Source organism: Bos indicus, chromosome 11, assembly GCF_029378745.1.
Source record: "Bos indicus isolate NIAB-ARS_2022 breed Sahiwal x Tharparkar chromosome 11, NIAB-ARS_B.indTharparkar_mat_pri_1.0, whole genome shotgun sequence".
NCBI classification, from domain to species: Eukaryota; Metazoa; Chordata; class Mammalia; order Artiodactyla; family Bovidae; genus Bos; species Bos indicus.
In genome coordinates this window covers 87,192,451-87,211,626 of record NC_091770.1, presented here as the reverse complement: position 1 = coordinate 87,211,626, position 19,176 = coordinate 87,192,451, and the positions used below count along the sequence as shown (strand labels likewise).

Genomic DNA, 19,176 nt, shown 5'->3' with positions numbered 1-19,176 from the left:
AGCAGGGGCTCAGAAAATGAGAATGAATGTGGGTTGAACAGACGCTCGTGGGAACTTCCACCCTCCCCTGCAACCTCAGCCCACCCAGAATGGCAGCCCAGTGAGAATCGGACCCAAGACTTTGGCACATCAAGGGGAGTGTCTTGGGGAAAACTTATTTTAGGTGAGGATGGGGGGCCTGAACTGGGCAGGACCCCTTTGAGAAGGCCTGTGGCTGGCACAATGAAGTCCATGGCTCCCTCCCCAGGAAGAAGGACACGACATTTCTCAGAGCTGGGGCCGGGGCACATTTTCTAAATTCCTGCGCTTGGGAGCCTCTTAGAGGAACCTGCCACCATACAAAGCAGGAGGCACGTCTGTGGCACTGGGACTTTCCCGGACATCCAAGTGTCACTGTCACTTTCAACACAGAGACGTTTTTCTTCCTGCCTCTGTTTCAGCCACATTCCCTGTGTCCATGAGAAGATCCCACGCTCAGCTCCACGGCAGAAAGCTGCAGCTGAGAGGCAACACCGAGCGACCAAGAGAAGGCCCGGAGCAGCGCTGGGCACCCAGGTGGCCCTGTCCGCACACCTACTGCAAGAAGCACTTGTTACCAGGACTGGCACCCTAGTCCCTGCCACCAAGCGTGATCGGCCTCCCTCCCCTGGACACAGGGTGGCAACACCTCAAAGCTGGGACATGCCGCTTTATTCTCAAACACCATCCAGAAGACACATTTTTTCCTGAATTGGGGGAAAAAAAAATATGAAGACCTGAGAACGACCGCTGTGACTTTTCAGCTTTGATGAAGTGTATTCACCCCATCAGTGACATCAAATGTCATGAGGAATTCTTTTCCTTAATGCTTTTGTCTCCTGAAGGGTTTTATGAGGTTTCCACAGGAAAGTACAAGGTGTCAACTTTCTGGCTGAATTAATTCACCAAATGAATGATGTAAAACTAAACATTTACATCGTTAAAGTCAAGGCCTGGTCTGTCTACTAGGGAGAAACAAAATTTTAACTTCAAAAAGAAGTATCTGTATTATTAAGATAATAACAAATGGTTATCATATCGTATCATATCAAAACAAATGGTTTGGGCTTGGATGAGAAATAGCTCTGGTTTGGGGGAGGTTCTGAGCCAACCCTCCAGGGCGTTTGCTGGAAGGCTCCGTGGTTCCATTGAAACCTCGAAGTTTAAAATCTCCCTGCCATGAAACAACTGATCAAAGACACCCTTGCCAAGTCACAGAGGTTTGTGGAAATGCCTGTTTGCCCATTTGGGCAGCAGGCCTGTGACCTGGGCACGGTGCCAGGTGGCCGTTCCTCGAGCCCCGAGATGCTCCTGCAGGTGACGCCGTGGAGGAATCACCTGTACGCTGGTGGACCAGTTCTGGCTTCGGGAGGCGAATAGGTGCCCTCTACATGCCCTTTTTTACCCATGTCCTGGCCAGCTGCTCCGGAGGGCCTGCCTCCCGGTCTTCTGCCTCCTGGGCTCTTGACAGCCTGCCACCCTGAGCTTTCCGACAGCAGCCACGCTGGGCCCACAGCAGGGGTCTCCCTTCCGGTCAGGCTGCGGGTCTCCCCCCAGGGTCCTCCTGGTTCACAAGGTGTTGGCTTTCTCATTGGTCTGCTGGGGATGTTCTAAGGCTCTTCTGGCCTCACCGCTGTGATTTTCTTCCTTCTACCCGGTGGGAAGAGCAGGCAGCCCTGAGCAGGTGGGACCAGGGCTCAATCCCAGCAGGGGAGGCAGTCCCGTGCCCCTGGGGGACCACAGAGACCAAGGACGCCTGGGATTATGTAATCCCAGATGGTCAGAGCAGGGGGGTGGGGGCACACCTCTGGGACTCACTTTCTAGAGAGGGGCACCGAGGTCCAGAGTGGGGAAGTCACTGCAGGTTAGTTCGAGGGCAAGGATCAGAACTGGGGACTCTGGCTCTGGTCCCCCACCTATACACACACACACTGCAGGAGCACAGGCCTCTCTCAGGGGAGGGGGGTGGGCTGTGGCTCCGAGAGGCCTCCAGCACCAGGGGAGGAAGATCCAGCCAGGCCGAAGGCTCGGGCTCATCCCCGCCGCTCTGGGCGCGGCTGGGACCCAGCAGCCTGGGTCTTGCCTGGGAACTGCTGAGACCTGCAGACTCACAGGCCGTGCCCCAGACCCATGGAATCAGAATCTGCAACATCTCCAGGAGACTCATTTGCAGACCCAAGGGTGACTCCCTCCAGCTCGGTAAGGCATACCTCCTGGATGTGCCCTCCAGTGGGAGACCTCCCCGGGGCACTGTGGGACGCGTGTGAGGCCCCAAAGCTGCGGCTCTGAGCCACTCTCAGCTAATGAGCCTCCTCCGGAGCAGGTGGCAAGGGGGCATCAGAGGGGAAGTGTTTCAGGATCCAGTAGACCCTTGTAGACAGCTCTCTCCGGCACCCACACCTTCCTTCTGCCTGGGTCTGCATGGCTGACCATCTCTTGCCAGCAAGCATGATGGCCAGCAGCCAGCCACGTTCAGAACTGTCTAAATGTGGATTTGAAGAGGCCAGTTGTGAAAGATCTTGGAACATGCGCCCCCCAGCCCAGTTCCGGTCCGCTGGGGCTGGGTCTGGGAGGAATGGCACATTGGTTGGTTGCTGGGTGACGGTGGGGCTGCTGCCGCACTGTCCTCAGCAGCAGTACTCCCGCTCAATGCTGGCCATCAGCTCCTCCTCAGAGTAGTCATATGTGATGGCCGACTGCCTCTCGGGCTTCTTGTGGCAGCTGCCTGGGGCTCTATGGGTGAGAAACACGGACACGGGAAGCAAGATGTTACCTTCAAACTCCACATCTCTACTGGACAACCGCAGTGGCCATGGATGGAATTCTGATCCATCCTCAAACTCAGACTGAAAACCTCTGCCCTGGGGACACATCCTCAACCTCTTCCATGAGCAGCTCCTGACTCATTCTTCGGTTTCATCTCCTGCTGTGTAACCCAAGACCTTAGCCTGTGAGGAAGCCGGTGCCGGCAGTGCTTCGGGGCGAGGGCCTGGGGGTCGAAAGACCTGGTTTGCATCCCGGCTCTGCCACTTACTAGCTCAGTGACAGTTTTCTCTAAAATAGAACTGCATTCCTAAGTTCATTCTGAGGCATAAATGAGACCATGCGTGGACGGCATGTGACCCTGAATCTTGCAACCTGCAGAGCCCTCAGAAAGGTGAACTGTGTCGAGATCCTCTATCGGCTGACTCATTCTTGTGTCTGCACCCTCTGGGGGTCTCGCAGGAGCTGGCCCTACAGAACAGGATTTGGCGTGGGGTCCTCTGGATCGTGACCAGGCCCCCTACCCACTGGGCAGTGTATTAAGTGACCAAGTCCTGGCTCCTCATCCCACTGCTGGACTCCAGTTCCCACTGGCCTCAACCCGCAGCCCATGCCCTCTCTGGCTTTCTGGACTTTGCTGTGACCCCAGACTCCCCTAAGGAGGGAGGCTGCCAGCAATCCAGACCCTGGGGAGGGCCTGTGTGGCTTCAGAGCCTGTTTCCCGAGGGTCAGCACAGCCCTGACCGCATCTGCAAGACTCTCTCCCCTTCCAGTCACTGTGCCAGGACCTGCCTGGGAGTCACCCAGCCCTGAGCCCAGGGCCTAGGGTGGTGCTCAGCACGCTGTCACCAAAGTCTATTGAGGGAGTGAATGAATGAATGAAGTACTCCTGGTGAAGGACATCCTGGAATGTGCGTGTGAGGGGAAGGCACCCATTTGTTTCAAAATAAGAATAAATAGCTAATTCTTTCAAGGTGGAATTTAATCCTCCTAACGTCCTTGGGTTGATGAAAACTGAAAGTCACTGCCAATTATCTTTACAATCAGTAGAAATAGGCAGCTAGGACCGAGCAGTGTGGGCACCAGGCTGGGCCGGTGTCCTCAGCATCGCCATAGGCATGGGTTTCTGGGTCAGCTGAGCAGAGCTGGCCACTGGTACCTGGTCACTGCAGTGGGACCCGGCACCCAGTCCCGCATGGGAGCCCAAGTGGCCGAGTCCCCCTGGAGCTGGTGTGCAAGGCGTGGCCGGTGCTGTCTGCAGAACACGTGAGGGGCAGGGGGCCATCAGGGTGGATGGGTAGGGATGCTCCAATCTGCTGAGGGAGGTTCTGGCCTTGGCGGGGGGCTGAGTCAGCGTACAAGCTCTCACCGCTTCACCTCCAGGGCCATGATGGAGGTCCAGGGCCCACCCAGCATCCTCCTACTCAACAGCAGTGGCCCTGAGGCAGGAAACAGATGGGCCCCCTCCCCATGGTAAAGCAATTGAGATACATTCTCTCTGTTCTGAAACTCCAAGACGAGAATAGCAGGGCAATTAAGGAAGGAGGCTGTACCTTGCACAAACCACATATTTCTCATTCCCAAAGTCAGGAGACCTCCCCAACCATACATGCATAGAAAAGGCTCCTTGGAGGTCAAAAGAGGAGCAGTGTCAAGGGATGTTCTACCCAGACACCTTTCCGGTAGGATCCATCTTGGCTAAGAGATACCTGTGCATACATGGGAGGATCCTGAGATACACAAAATATGGACATGAACCAGGCAAATCAGAATGATTGGCCAAAGGAAAATTGGGAGAAAATATCCCATAAAAGTGGGGAAAGGAATGGCAACCCACTCCAGTGTTCTTGCCTGGCGGGTCCCATGGACAGAGGAGCCTGGCAGGCTGCAGTCCAGGGGTCGCAAAAAGTCGGACACGACTGAGTGACTAAACCACCACCACCACCATCCCATAAAAGTAATTTAAACTACCGTGAGAGCGCCGCTCAGCAACTCAGGGACTCTCCCTCTGAGTCTGCCTGTTTCTATCCACAGACTGCACTCTTTTCCTTCCTAATCAATACGTGACTTGCTTCACTATTTTTCATCTTTGTGGATATTTTTCCTGCAAAGCTGAAGGGCCAGGGTCCCTGTCACTGACCACTGGTCTAGTGGCCAGGATCTGGTGCTCTCAATGCCGTGACCCAGCCCATCTCTGGCTGGGAACCCAACCCCCACCCCAATCTGGTGCAGGCCAGGCCACCTACAGCTCTTGGTTTCAGCCCTCCTTCTCCCCCAGACTCTGTTCTAAATGCTACCAGCCTGTGTCCGGGGTCCTGTTCACACCTCCACATCTTGCTTGTGGTTCTAGCCACCTGGCGCGCTCCTGCCCTCCTCGGTGAAACCGCTTGTCCTTCAAGCCATTTAAGCCTCAGCTCCTCCACGAGCCCTCCGGCTGCTTCTGTCCCCTCTTGGACCTCCCTTGAGCCCATCTGAAGAGACCCCACTCTTCAAGGAAAGGTTTGTTAAATAAGGCAAATGTTTGTTAAATAAAGGGAACCAGCAAGGTTCTGGCCCCGCAACCATTTGGAATTGGTAATAAAAATAGCTGTTGAGCCTGCGTTTTCACTGCTTCTCACATCCATGGTCTTGAGCACCACCATCCCCTGCGTCCCAAGGACAAGGGCCATCACGGTGACTCCTTAGAGACGAGAAAGCAAGGGCAGATGGGCTGGGGCCCAGGTCAGCCCAGCCGAGCCTCCAGGTGCAGTGTGCTCCAGGGGCCCGGGGAATCCTCACACAGCCCAGGGTTGTGCCAACACCTGATGGCTGGAGTCCTCAGCTGACACTTTCCAGGGGGTTTAAATGTGTTTTCCTGCTAACACTGTAATAGGATTACTGGGGACCCACCCATCACCCCTCTAGGCTGGAAACTCCTGAAGGCCAGGACCGCGCCTCATTCACAGATGAGCACTGCACAGTTTCTGAGTGAATGAGTGAGGTCAGGCGCAGAGATGCAGGTGCTTGGGGGGTGGCAGAGGAGGGGAGCTGTGATTTCTTGCAGAGATGCACCTCCCTGCCCCATACTTACTCAGAGATACAGCTGCCCTCTGGGTGGTCTTCAGTGCTCCGCTTTGGGGACACCTTGAGAAGGACAAACGGAAGAGGCATCAGAAGGTTGTCCGTGCTGCAGCCTGCCTTTGCACTGGCTTCCTGCTGACACAGAGCTGCCGCGTTCAACCATGGCTAATAAACCAGAGCTGGAAAGTGGAAAGGCTCCCTTACTGTCTAGCTCCAACTGCCTGTTCGGTAGGTGGGAAACAGGCTGGGAGAGGGGAGTGACCTACACAACTCAAAACAAGAGACCCCCCGCCCTTTCCTCCCTGGGAGCTATTGGCCAGCAAGCCCCCACCTCTCACTCTGGGAGTGGAGGTCCTGATGTCCACCCAAGCCCTTGCCTGGCAGCCTGCCCTGCTGCTCTGCTGTACCTTGTCTGTCCGGAGTCAGGAGTGCACAGGCGTCGCTCACGTCTGTCTGCAAACTCTCCCAATGATCTATGCCTGTCCTGTCGCCAGCACCGCCCCGTCTCAATGACCACAGCTTCAAATGAAGCTGGATTGGTCCTGGTTCTTTGCACTTCCAAACGTGTGTGTTGTAGTCAGCTTGTCCCCCTTGGGGCTTTTGTTGGGGTTGAATCAATATACAAATCATTCCAAGCAGACTTGATATCTCTTTTTAAAAATTGGAGTATAATTGCTTTACAATGTGGTGTTGGTTTCTGCTGTACAATGAAGTGAATCCAGTGTAAGTATACATATATCCTCTCCCTCTTGAGCCTCCTTCCCCCCATCCCCCCTCTATGTCATCACAGAGCACCAAGCTGAGCTCCCTGTGCTATACAGCATCTTCCTACTAGCCACCTGTTTTATACATGGTAGTGTACAGATATGGGCTTCCCTGGTGGCTCAGACAATAAAGAATCTGCCTGCAATGCGGGAAACCTGGGTTCGATCCGTGGGTTGAGAAGATCCTCTAGAGGAAGGCATGGCAACCCACTGTAGTATTCTTTCCTGGAGAATCCTATGGACAGAGGAGCCTAGCGGGCAGTCCATGGGGTCGCAAAGAGTCGGACGTGACTGAGCGACTAAGCACAGAAGCACACAGCACAGTGTGTATATATATATTGTCACTTTCTCAAGTCACCCTGCCCTCCCTTCCCCTTCCCCATGTCATAATCTCTATAATAACAAGCCTTCCAGTTTATAAACAGGGAACATCTCTCCATTTGTTTAGGATTTCTTTAATGTCTTTTAAGAAGTCTTAATCATTTTCACTGTAGAAGTCATAGACACCTCTTTTTAAACCAATTTCTAGATACTTGATAATATCTTTTTAAAATAAAATTTTATCTTCTCCCTGCTTGTTTGTGCAGAGATACAATTGAAATACATACATTTCGTGTTCAGCAGTTTTACTAAGCTCTCTTAATTAGCCCTAATAATTTATTTGTAGATTCTTTCGGACTTAATTTCTTCCCACTCACATTATGTGGGAATAATGGCCATTCAGTTTTGTCCCTTTCTGATCCTTCCATATTTTCCCCCAAGCCTTCCTGCACTGGCTGGGACATCCAGTACTACCTTGAAAAGAAGTCATGATAATAGGCATCTCTGCCTTGTTCCTGTAGTGAAAGGGGAAGACTTAAGTATTTCAAATGTAATATTAGTTTTGCTGTGGCTTTTTTCTCAAGCTGTCTTTCATCAGATCCCGGTCTCTCTGTGCTGGTCATTTCTTCAGCTCTGTTTTACAGGGCACTGATCTTCTCTAAATCTCTAATTTCCTGTTCACCCAAACCATCAGAATCTCATTTTGTTTACTGTGTTTTTCATTTCTACAAGTTCTATTTGGTCGTTTTTCAAATATGCTAGGTCAATTTCTATAGGTTCTTCTCCACAAATAAACATGCATGTGTGCTCAGGCGCTTCAGTCGTGTCCGACTCTTTTGCAACCCCACAGACTATAGCCTGCCAGGTTCCTCTATCCATGGGATTCTCCAGGCAAGAATGCTGGAGTGGGTTGTCATGCCCTCCTCAGGGGATCTTCTCAACCCAGGGATGGCACCTGTGTCTCCTGCATCCCCTGCAGTGCAGGTGGATTCTTTAACATTGTTGTTTTTGTTCAATCGCTCCGTTGTGGCCGACTTTTTGTGACCTTATGGACCACAGCTTGCCAGGATTTCCTGTCCTTCACCATCTCCCGGAGTTTGCTCAAAATTATGTCGATCGAGTCAGTGATGCCATCCAACCATCTCATCCTCCTGTCGTCCCCTTCTCCTCCCACCCTCAATCTTTCCCAGCATCAGGGTCTTTTCAAATGAGTCAGGTCTTCTCATCAGGTGGCCAAAGTACTGGAGCTTCAGCTTCAGCATCAGTCCTTCCAATGAATATTCAGGGTTGATTTCCTGTAGGATTTACTGGTTTGGTCTCCCTGCAGTCCGAGGGACTCTCTAGAGTCTTCTCCAACACCACAGCTTGAAAACATCAATGCTTTGGCGCTCAGCCTTCATTATGGTCCAACTCTCCCATCTGTATACAACTACTGGAAAAACCATAGCTTTGACTATACAGACCTTTGTTGGCCAATAACCTTTGGAAATCCAAATAAATAACTGAGGCCCTCACTAACCTATTTTAGTTGTTTTTGTTTCTTCTGATTTTCACTTGGCTCTCTGAAAGTATTAGTTTCTCAGTCATGTCTGACTCTTTGCAACCTCATGGACTGTAGCCCACCAGGCTCCTCTGTCCATGGAATTCTCCAGCAAAGAACACTGGAGTGAGTTGTCATTCCCTCCTTCTCCAGGGGCTCTTCCCGACCCAGGGATTGAGTCTGGGTCTCCCACATAGCACGCAGATTCTTTACCATCTGAGCCATCAGGAACAACTCTCTGGGTGGTTGATTATTTTTTCTTGTCTGATGCTCATTATCCTTGAAAACCCTTTGTGGGTGTTCTCTGAGGCCTGAGAGGAAGATGCCTTCCTCTGGGGAGGACATCCACTTGCTCTGTTCAGGCACTAGGGGGCACTCTCAGTCTGGGCCCACTTGAAATTAAATCCAGCAAGCTGGAGAAGGCAAAGGTGGGATGATTTGAGAGAATAGCACTGAAACATGTATATTATCATATGTGAAACAGATCACCAGTCCAGATTCGAAGCATGAGACAGGGTGCTCAGGGCTGGTGCACTTGGATGACCCTGAGGGATGGGATGGGGAAGGAGGTGGGAGTGGGGTTCAGGATGGAAAACACACGTACACCCATGGCTGATTCATGTGAATGTATGGCAAAAACCATCAAAATATTGTAAAGTTATTAGCCTCCAATTAAAATAAATAAATTAAAAAAATATTTCAGGGAGAAACATCAATAACCTCAAATGTACAGATGATACCACCCTTATGGCAGAAAACGAAGAAGAACTAAAGAGCCTCTTGATGAAAGTAAAAGAGCAGAGTGAAAAAGTTGACTTAAAGCTCAACATTAAGAAAACTAAGATCATGGCATCTGGTCCCATTACTTCATGGCAACTAGGTGGGGAAACAGTGACAGACTTTATCTTTTTGGGCTCCAAAATTACCGCAGATGGTGACTGAAGCCATGAAATTAAAAGATACTTGCTCCTTGGAAGAAAAGTTACGACCAGCCTAGATAGCATATTAAAAAGCAGAGACATTACTTTGCCAACAAAGGACTGTCTAGTCAAAGCTATGGTTTTTCCAGTAGTCACGTATGGATGTGAGATTTGGACTATAAAGAAAGCTGAGTGCCGAAGAATTGATGCTTCTGAACTGTGGTGTTGGAGAAGACTCTTGAGAGTCCCTTGGACTGCAAGGAGAGCCAACCAGCCCATCCTAAAGGGAATCAGTTCTGAATATTCATTGGAAGGACTGATGCCGAAGCTGAAGCTCCAGTACTTTGGCCACCTGATGAGAAGAACTGACTCATTTGAAGAGACCCTGATGCTGGGAAAAATTGAAGGCAGGAGGAGAAGGGAACGACAGAGGATGAGATGGTTGGATGGCATCACCAACTCAACGGACATGAGTTTGAGTAAACTCCGGGAGTTGGTGATGGACAGGGAGGCCTGGCGTGCTGCAGTCCATGGGATCTCAAAGAGTTGGACGGACATGACTGAGCGACTGAACTGCACTGCACGGATTCAGGTATTTTGGACCAGCCAGGTGATGGGAACTGGGGCTGCAGACCTAAGGGATAGCTAGACTATGGCTTCTGTACCCTCCTGCACTGTTCTGTGCTGTGACACTCGCCTTGCAATCCCGTGAGGGTCCTGAACGTACGAGTAAAGGATTTACTCTTAGTCTCTGTTTTCACTGGGCCCTAAACTCTGTCCCCTTTACTGTTGGACATGGTCAGACCCAGAGCTCACGTTCACCTGAGGCAAGCACAGCCCGGTGGGTCACCTGCCTCTCTGGATTCTGCCTTCCTTAGATCCGGGCTGGTAATTCCTCACTGTCTCATGAGCCACTTTATGCTTCAAAGATACTCTTATCACATTAATTATACCCAGAATATTAAACCGTCTTCAGCAGAGGGGCTTGTCTGAATAAGCTTCCTCACTGTGTTCCCCAGCATAAGGCACTTGACACTGTGGAATCCAGCCTTTGACCTGTGAAGCTGAGCAAGGCCACAGCCCATCCAGACGTCAGCCTACTTTGTGCAACAGATCCCCCTTGGCACAAGCAACATCCTAAATACAGACTGCGGCTGTCAAGAACCCAGTCTTCCAGGAGCCCATAGCACATGGGGCGTGTCTCATAAAGATGCAATGTGATGCCACGTGATGAATTCTATAGCTGAGTTATAAGGTGCTGGGAGGTGCTGGGAAAGCCTACTCTCTGCAACAGGAGGGAAAACCAACTCTGAATGGGAAAAACTCTTTCGAGAAGAATGGAATGAATAACATTTAGCTGGAGTTTTGAAAGATTAGGAGTTTACCAGATGGAAAGGAATTGAAGGGTATTCTGGATAAGGAAAAGCATATGCAAATATGTGGAATCATCAAAGGCTGTGAATAAGTCTTCATTCATTAACTCCCACGTGCCCTGCTGGGCGCAGGGTTCTATTGCCCATAAAGGATATGATATCCCCGCCCAGAGCAGCCCACATGAGGACACAACTGGAGAAAAACCCAGCGCTGTTAACATTAACATCAGTTAATCCTCCCCAACAAGAATATCACTTCGCCTAAAGTTTACAGATCTCTACGCAGGGCACACAATAAACATAAAATAGTTCCTGAATCAGATTCAATGTCACTTTGATGGGTAGTCATAATTGGAGAAGACAATGGCACCCTACTCCAGTACTTTTGCCTGGAAAATCCCATGGATGGAGGAACCTGGTGGGCTGCAGTCCATGGGGTCGCTAAGAGTCAGACACGACTGAGCGACTTCACTTTCACTTTTCACTTTCATGCATTGGAGAAGGAAATGGCAACCCACTCCAGTGTTCTTGCCTGGAGAATCCCAGGGACTGGGGAGCCTGGTGGGCTGCCATCTATGGGGTCGCACAGAGTCGGACACGACTGAAGCGACTTAGCAGCAGCAGTAGCAGCATAATCCTGAGTTTGTCTATATAGCAGTTGGTGTAAGAGTAAAAATAGCACAATGCAGAAAAGGGTTCAAGGCCCAGTTTTGCCACTTAATCATGATGTGCCTTTGGGTGGACTGTGAGGCTCTATGAGCCTCAGTTTACTCATCTGTGTAATAGGTACTTAGCCTTGAGGGCCACAGAGAGAAGACAGAGTGTCTGTCTCATCCTTAGTATAATACCTGCAAACACCATGACAAACATCTGACCCAGTGTCCAGCCCAGAGTAGCCTCTGACCTGGCCCAGCGAGAAAAGAACCTGAAGGCATGAGGAGGAGGAGAGCCCAGGGAAGATCTTGTGTTTGAGGCCTGAGAGGTTCAGGACAGCACTTTCTTCCCTAAGAAACTAGTGTTTCTTGGGGATTGTTACCTGAGGTGCTGAATAGAAGCGAGCTGACCCCGGGTATATCTCACCACACAGGCCCCGTGGTGTGGTCCATGGTGGCTAATCCGCTACTGTGGGCATCCCATGCCCTGGCTAGAAGAGCCTGTCCTGCCCACCTGGCGCTCTCTCCATGTGGAGTCAGGCTGCACAGCGAAGGTGCACAGACTTGGTCCTGGGATACCTGAGGGGCCACGGGGGCTGCTGGATGCTGGAGATCTGCCAGGTGGAGTCAGTGTTCCCCAAAGATTCCCTTGAAAATTCACCGTGCCTCTGGGGAGTGCAAAGATGAAGAGGAGATGCTTCTCACATCAGCAAGGAATTCACAGTGGGAAGAGGGGGTAATGAACACGAGAGCAAGCAGGGGAAATCACGTGCATGCACACACACACACTTGCACACACACACACATGCTCACCTCTTCTGCCTCCTGAAACAGCCCATTTCATCTCAGGCAGCTCAGACTATCTGAAAATTCTTTTAAATTTCTTTTTAATAAAAAATTAATTGTAGTGCAATACACAGAATCTAAAATGTACAATTTTAACCATTTTTAAGTGTACATTTCAGTACTAGGTGCATTTACATTGTTTTACAACCAACCTCCCAAACTCCTTTCATCTCACAAAACTGAAACCTGTCCCCAGTAAACAACTCTCACCCCACAATCCCCAGCAATCACCATCCTGCTTTCTGTCCTACAAGAGTGACTCCTCTGGACACCCCACCTAAGTGGAAACATGCGATATTTGTCATCTTGTGCCTGGCTCATTTCACTTAGCATAATGTCCTCAAGGCTCATCCATGTTGTAGCCTATGTCAGGACTTACTTCCTTTTTAAGGTGGAGTAATATTCCCCTGTACGTATATACCATGTTTTGTTTATCCATTCATCCATCAAGGGACACTTGGGTGGCTTCTGCCTTTTGGTTATTGTGAATAATGCTCTTATGAATATAAAGCCTCCTACCTTCAGTTCTCTCAGGCACATAAGAAAGCTTTCTTTTACTGACACCAATCTGCCTCCCTGCAGTTTTCAGTCGCTGAGCTTAGTTATAGTCTCAGGGACAACACAGAAGAAAAGTAATACTTTTTACCCAACCATTCTTTAGCAATTTTTTTCATGAAGTCATCCAGTAGGGACCCTAGTTCTTTCTTGCCCATTTCTGCTGGAACCAGCTTTTGTCATCACCAGATGGGGGCTTTTCCTTTCATCACTAGATTTTGTAAGGGTTGTTCAGATATAGTTTCTGCCCTCAGGAGGACAGCTGAGGGACTTCCCTGGAGGTCCAGTGGTTAGAACTCCATGCTTTCACTGATGAGGGCCTGGATTCAATCCCCGGTTGGGCAACTAAGATCCCATAAGCAAAAAAAAAAAAAGGCAACTGAGTGAAAGACTGCTCAGATTGGAATCAAACATTTGTATAATCACCCTATTTCCACTTCCCTGAGCTGTTCTACTCACTATTGAGGGTGACACGCTGCTGGCCAAGCAAGATGGCAATGACGTATGAGGTCCATTGCATACGAGGACTGGACACCCTGAAGCTGCGCTCAAACGGAAGATCATACTCTTTCTTCTTTAACTTTCCTGACAGTTCAGCTTTGTGTTTTCACTTTTTCACCTGTGTTCCTTTCTGCGCTTGTGGTTTGCAAGTGTGGTTCTTTCTCTTGTTAATCTGTCTGTAACTTGACTTAGATGCAAAACGCCTTAGACACCCTCCCAGCTTGACCCACCCTGGATCTCCCAGAAGATCCAGCTGGTGGAAGCTTCGCAGGAGCTTGGATGAACAGCAAAGACACAGCAGCCCCTGGTGGCCACTCCAGGCCGAGTGCAGACGCAAGCTGCCGCCTCCAGCCAGCTGCCTGCATGCCTGTCCTGGTCAGTAGGACAGACTTCTGTCCAGCCCCAGGGAGGCTATGGCGCCTGGGCTGGGGCCATGGGAACCGGGCTGAGCTCAGGGCGAGCGTGTGACGTGTCATCACTCCGGGTCTTGGGGAGGCTGAATCACACCACACCATGGCAGAATGAGAACCAGGAAGCATATGTGGAAGAAATGAATAAGATGATTTCTTAAAGCCTCCCATGTCTCTTACAACTAGGGGTTTTGGAAAAAAAGTGAAATATCTATAGAAAATCCAGTGCATATTTTATTTAACAATATGTGGAAATTCCATGGACAGAGGAGCCTTGTGGGCTACAGTCCATGGGGTTGCAAAGAGTTGGACAACACTGAGTGACTAAACCACCACCTTTATATCCTGCTTCTTTTGTTCTTAACATTTAGGTTTTAACAGTTTTATACATGTATATGTACACATATCAATAATATATATAATTAACAGGGGACAAGCTGTAGACATTTAAATAATACAATTTGATAGGTTTTGACACGTGTATAGGACATGGCAACCCACTCCAGTATTCTTGCCTGGAAAATTCCACGGACAGAGGAGCTTTGTGGGCTATAGTCCATGGGGCTACAAAGAGTCAGTTACAACTAAGGGACTGAGTACACACACACTATGATCTTACTGACATAAAAGATATGCACAAAAGAGAGAGAAAACTGGAAGGAACCACATCAAATTGTATCAGTAATATCTGCAGAGTTTATTCGGAAATCTTTATTTCCTTTATATATTTATATACATATTTTTGTTTTGTTTTGTTTTCTCACTTTTCTACAATGAGCAAACATTCTTTTATAATTGTAAAGTGAAGCTAATTATAGGGCTCATCTTTTTATTTAAACCCTTTCATAAGTAAGGTCATTTTAAGGTTTTTTTTTTTAATTGGAGAGAACGGCCAAGAACAAAATTTTTCTCATGCACATGTATATTACCTATTCTAAATTCAAAAATAAACACTTAAAAGTAAGCATAACCTTTGCTGGGTTGGACTCATATTCAGTGACTGGGACACATCTTTACAGTCAGGGAAATGGGTGAAGGTTCCTAGATCCAGGGAATGGAGACTTATTTCAGAGAAAAACTGAGCCCCAGAGAAGTTGGGGAACAAGTGAAAATCCCTCCTGATGGCAAATTGGCTCAGTCAAAACTCTAACTGAACTTCCCTGGTGGTTCGGTGGCTAAGTACTGTGCTTTCATTGCAGGGGGCCCGGGTTCCATCCCTGGTTTGGGAACTAGATCTTAACGTGCCACAACTAAGAGGTCACATGCTGCAACTAAAGATCCTGAGTGCTGGAAAGAAATTCTAGTATACACAGGGCTCTGCAGAGGGTGTGTTCAGAAAGACTCGGACTGGCTCTTTCCAACTGCATGGCCTTGGCCAAGTTAACTGCCTCTCTGGGGCTTCTCCCCTCCCCTATGACATGAAGTTAGGGGAAAGTGACAGCAATTCGGCAAGGACCTATTCTGACAAGGATTAAGTAAAACACTGGATGTTAGGAGTGGGCTCTCGGAATAGCCTGAGTAAATAGTGTCTGTATTACAACATATTAACGATTTCTGAGCAACTGTAAGTGAACCTCAGAGCCCTCTGTTTAGTAGAAATCAAAATTGGTACAGGACAGGGACCAGACCTCATTCTGGGTCTTTTTCATTTTTGTTCTTCTGCCTCTGCCCCTGGGTGACCAGCAACATGCTTACATGCACAGGCTCATGAAAACGCTCAAAGAAAAGGATGCTGGTGACAGATGTATTAAATAAATAATTGGGAGTCTCACAACTTTTAGTAAAAATGGTATTATCCCTAAGCATATAAACATCTGAATGAACAAGGAGGCTGCCAAAAATAACATTCAGGGCATATTATGAGGGCAAGGTGGAGTACCTTTATCAGACAAAATAAAGGTTCTGATGAGTTTGCATGAGGAACACTCGGGATTACTGAATGTTAAAAAAAAGTCATTTGGTTGTAATTAATAAATGACTATGTATTTTTTTTAAAAAGTCATTTGGTAAAGAAAAATGGGCCAGGCATTAGAGCTGCTGTGAGTAGAGCATTGGAAGTGCTAGACACCTGGAAAATGAAAAAGGCATGGAACATTCCAGATTGTACACGTGGAAAACGAAAAAGGCATACAACATTCCAGGTTGTCTGTTGATGGGACCTGGCAGACTTGCTACAAACTGCTCCCTCCACTTACTGGCAGTGTGGCTTTGGGTATGTGATCATTCTCTAGGACTAAAATGGCTTTGTTTATAAAACAGAGAAAGCACTATTTACCTATTTATTAATAACTCAGAGTCTTAGAAAATGTGCAGTAGCCAGACCCAATTAAAGGGCATAAACTATAAAGCAGAAAGGCTTAGACTCCACACTTGGCCATATGTGCACGCGTGCATGCTAAGTCGCTTCATTTGTGTCCAACTCTTTGCAACCCCATGGACTGTAGCCCACCAGGCTCCTCTGTCCGTGGGACTCTCCAGGCGAGAATACTGCAGTGGGTTGCCATTTCCTTCTCCAGGATATCTTTCTGACCCAGGGATCGAACCTGAGTCTTTTATGTCTCCTGCATTGGCAGGAGGGTTCTTTACCACACTAACGCCACCTGGGAAGCCCCCACACTTGGCCATACAAGTAGCTAACTTTCTACCTGAGACTTCTAGAGCCAGGACATGAAGCACCTTCAGCCGTTTTACTCAGTCTCCCCAGAACTGAAAAGAATGGATAGGATTCGGGAGCATCTATTCTGCTATAATAATCTAGGACTCCAGGATTTATTCAAGAAATATCTACGGCACAGAAGATATATACTATCCACACACAAAAGAGCAGCACAGCTGGGAACTTCACCTCCTAATGTCTCTTGACTCCATCTCCCCTTCAGCCCTCTAACTGCCCTGCTTCACTCAGGACCTGCTTGTGTGGACCGCTCCAGCAGTCCCGTGAGCCATCTTGCCCCTTGTCTTACTGGGCCCAGTTCATCCTCCCCATGGCTGTTGGCCTAACTTTCCTGAGACACAAAATACCACTCCTCTTAGCCCTTCAAAATACCCACGGCTTTTATGATCAAGTCCAAATGCCTCAACCCGGAACACTCCTAGCATGACATGTCTGGAGCCTGGCATTCATCCTTCCCACCCTCTTCAACTCCACTGTTAGCACCCACACCCTGGGTACCATGTGCCCCAACCACCATTGCTCGCACTCAGGATTCTCTTTGCCCAAATGCTCTTCACTGCTTGTTTGCCCGGCAAGCGCCATAGACCCTTCCAGATCCAGGTCAAGCCCTGTCCTGCTGGGATGCTGATGTGACTTCTCCAGGGGACCGGCTCCTCCTCCAGTGGACTCTCTAGACGGACTGCCCACCGGTGTTCCACTCTGTGGATCTCTCTCGCCCATTACACTGTGAACTTCTTTAGGGCAAAGACTGTGCCATCTGTGTTCATCTCAAGCACCCAGAGTGATGCCCAGCACACAGCAGATGCTCAAACAATACTTGAGAAATGACTGAAAGGGTGAATAAGGCAGCCTCAGCACCCTAGGAGTTTCTAAGATACTCAGCCAATGAGGGTGGGACAGGGGGTGGGATGGGACACTCTCTTTCAGTTTTCATTTTCACTTCTGAAACTTCCAAAGCACTTGAAAACTGAACACAAAGATTGCTTCCATGCCACCTCAGAATTTCCCACGGATTTCTCAACTGTTTATCCTTTTTGAGGGTTATATAACGGAACACTGATGTAATCCTAAAGGAATCTTGTTATATAATTCGCTCCCTCTTGCTGCAGCTCACTTTGGGAGGGTAGCAGGGCATGGGCGGGAGGTGGTCATGGGAGGAAGACCCTGCACCGTCTAGGTTGGCTCAGTCCTTTCCACCTCTCCCCACCTCCATCTCGCCGAGGAGCTTCCCACTTTCTCCTGCTTGGTGGCTGCCCCCAAGACACTTCCCTCCTGTCCCCAACAGTCGTTAAGTGTGGCCTGTGGGACTCCAGGGCAGGGGGCCGTCTTGTACATCCTCCTCAAGCCCGGGAACTGATCCTACTGATCTCTTTCATTCAGTTCTGCCGGAGTGGTGGCTATTGCCAAAAGAGAGTGCTCATTTGTATTGTCTTTTTCTAGAACAGCGGGGATGTTATTACAAGTGTTCTGGAAGAGAGAAGAGGGAAGCCAAAAAGAAATTGCACAGCATCTTAAAAATAGCTAGCAGGGTGCGAGTTGCTTGACAACTCGCGAAGTTGGCAAAGATCCTGACGCGTCTGTTGGGCGCCGGGCTTTGCTACCACTGTTTGGCTACTGGTCCCATTTCCTAGGATTCTTCTCTGACAGTGCCCTGGAGGTTGGCTGAGGGGGGAGGTACCAGAGAGACAAGCATCCCCCTGGCCAGCTCCTACCTAGGTTGGAAGGAGCCACAGTTTAAAAAAAAAAAAAGTTGACCTCTGGCCAGAAGAAAGCCCAGGAGATGCTTTTCTGCTAAGGGATGTCTGGGTCCCTGCCAACCCCCAAGTTGGAGGCAGTTAAACCAGCACCCAGAGGAGGCAGAGAGACTCAGAGGGGATGTCTGGGAAAGAGAGGCCGTGCGATCAGCAAGAGACCCGGTGGGATTCGGGGACGGCCAGACGGTGGGTGACACAGGGCAACGAGGACAGGGCATCGTGCAAGCCCAGGGAGCCTGGCAGGGACTGGGGGCGGTGGGAGGAAGAGGAGCGAGCAGGGAGCGCACGGCGGGACGGCGCCAGGGGCTGGGGGACAGGGCGCGGGGTGTGGGCCGGAGGGGAGGGCACCCCCGCCCTGGGCGGGAACGGGCGCCGCGGCCCCCACACTCACCGGGCTCCCGGCGCCGGCTGCGGGTCTGGGCCGCGCCGGGCCCCGCGGGGCCAGCTCCCCGGGGCCCCAGCCCGCCGACTCGGCCAGCAGCTGGTCCAGCAAGCGCAGGGTCTCGTCCCCGCCGTCGGGGGGCGCCGCGGGGCCGGGATCATTGCCGGCCGCCGCCTCCTGGGCCTCCTCCCGGGCCGCCGCCGCCGGCGCCGAGACCGGCGGCCCAGTCCCGCCCTCCGGGGCTGCCCCGTCGGGCCCCGCCGGCCGGCTGTCGGGGCTGCGCAGACGCCGCAGGGCGCGGCCGCTCCGGCTGCTGCCGCTGCCCATGGCGCGCGGGCGGAGCGGGCCGGCGGCGGGGCGGGAGGAGGCCCGGGGGCGCGCCGCTCGGCCGGGGGCGGGGGGAGGAGATCCCGGGCCCGGGACGCGATTGGGAGCGGGACGGCGGGGCGGGGGCGCGCCGGGCCGGGAAGAGGGGGTGGAGGTGATCCCGGGCCCGGGACGCGATTGGGGGAGGGGATGCGAGCCGAACCGGGAGCGGGAGGTGCGGGGGGCGCGCCGGGCCGGGGCTCGGGGGTGGAGGTGATCCCAGGTCTGGGACGCAGTTGGGGGCGGGGATGCGAGCCGGGCCGGGGGCGGGGCGAA

At 50.7% G+C, this 19,176-nt stretch overlaps 1 protein-coding gene across 1 annotated transcript; it reads right to left on the bottom strand.

Moving 5' to 3' along the window:
• Positions 1-670: 670 nt before the first annotated feature.
• Positions 671-18,875, bottom strand: CYS1 (cystin 1). Its single transcript, XM_070799146.1, has 3 exons — positions 18,544-18,875; positions 5,852-5,904; positions 671-2,751 (listed from the first exon to the last, which is right to left on the bottom strand). The coding sequence occupies exons 1-3, from the start codon at positions 18,859-18,861 to the stop codon at positions 2,646-2,648; spliced, it is 477 nt and encodes a 158-aa protein (XP_070655247.1). The 5' UTR covers positions 18,862-18,875; the 3' UTR covers positions 671-2,645.
• Between the last annotated feature and the right edge of the window lie 301 nt (positions 18,876-19,176).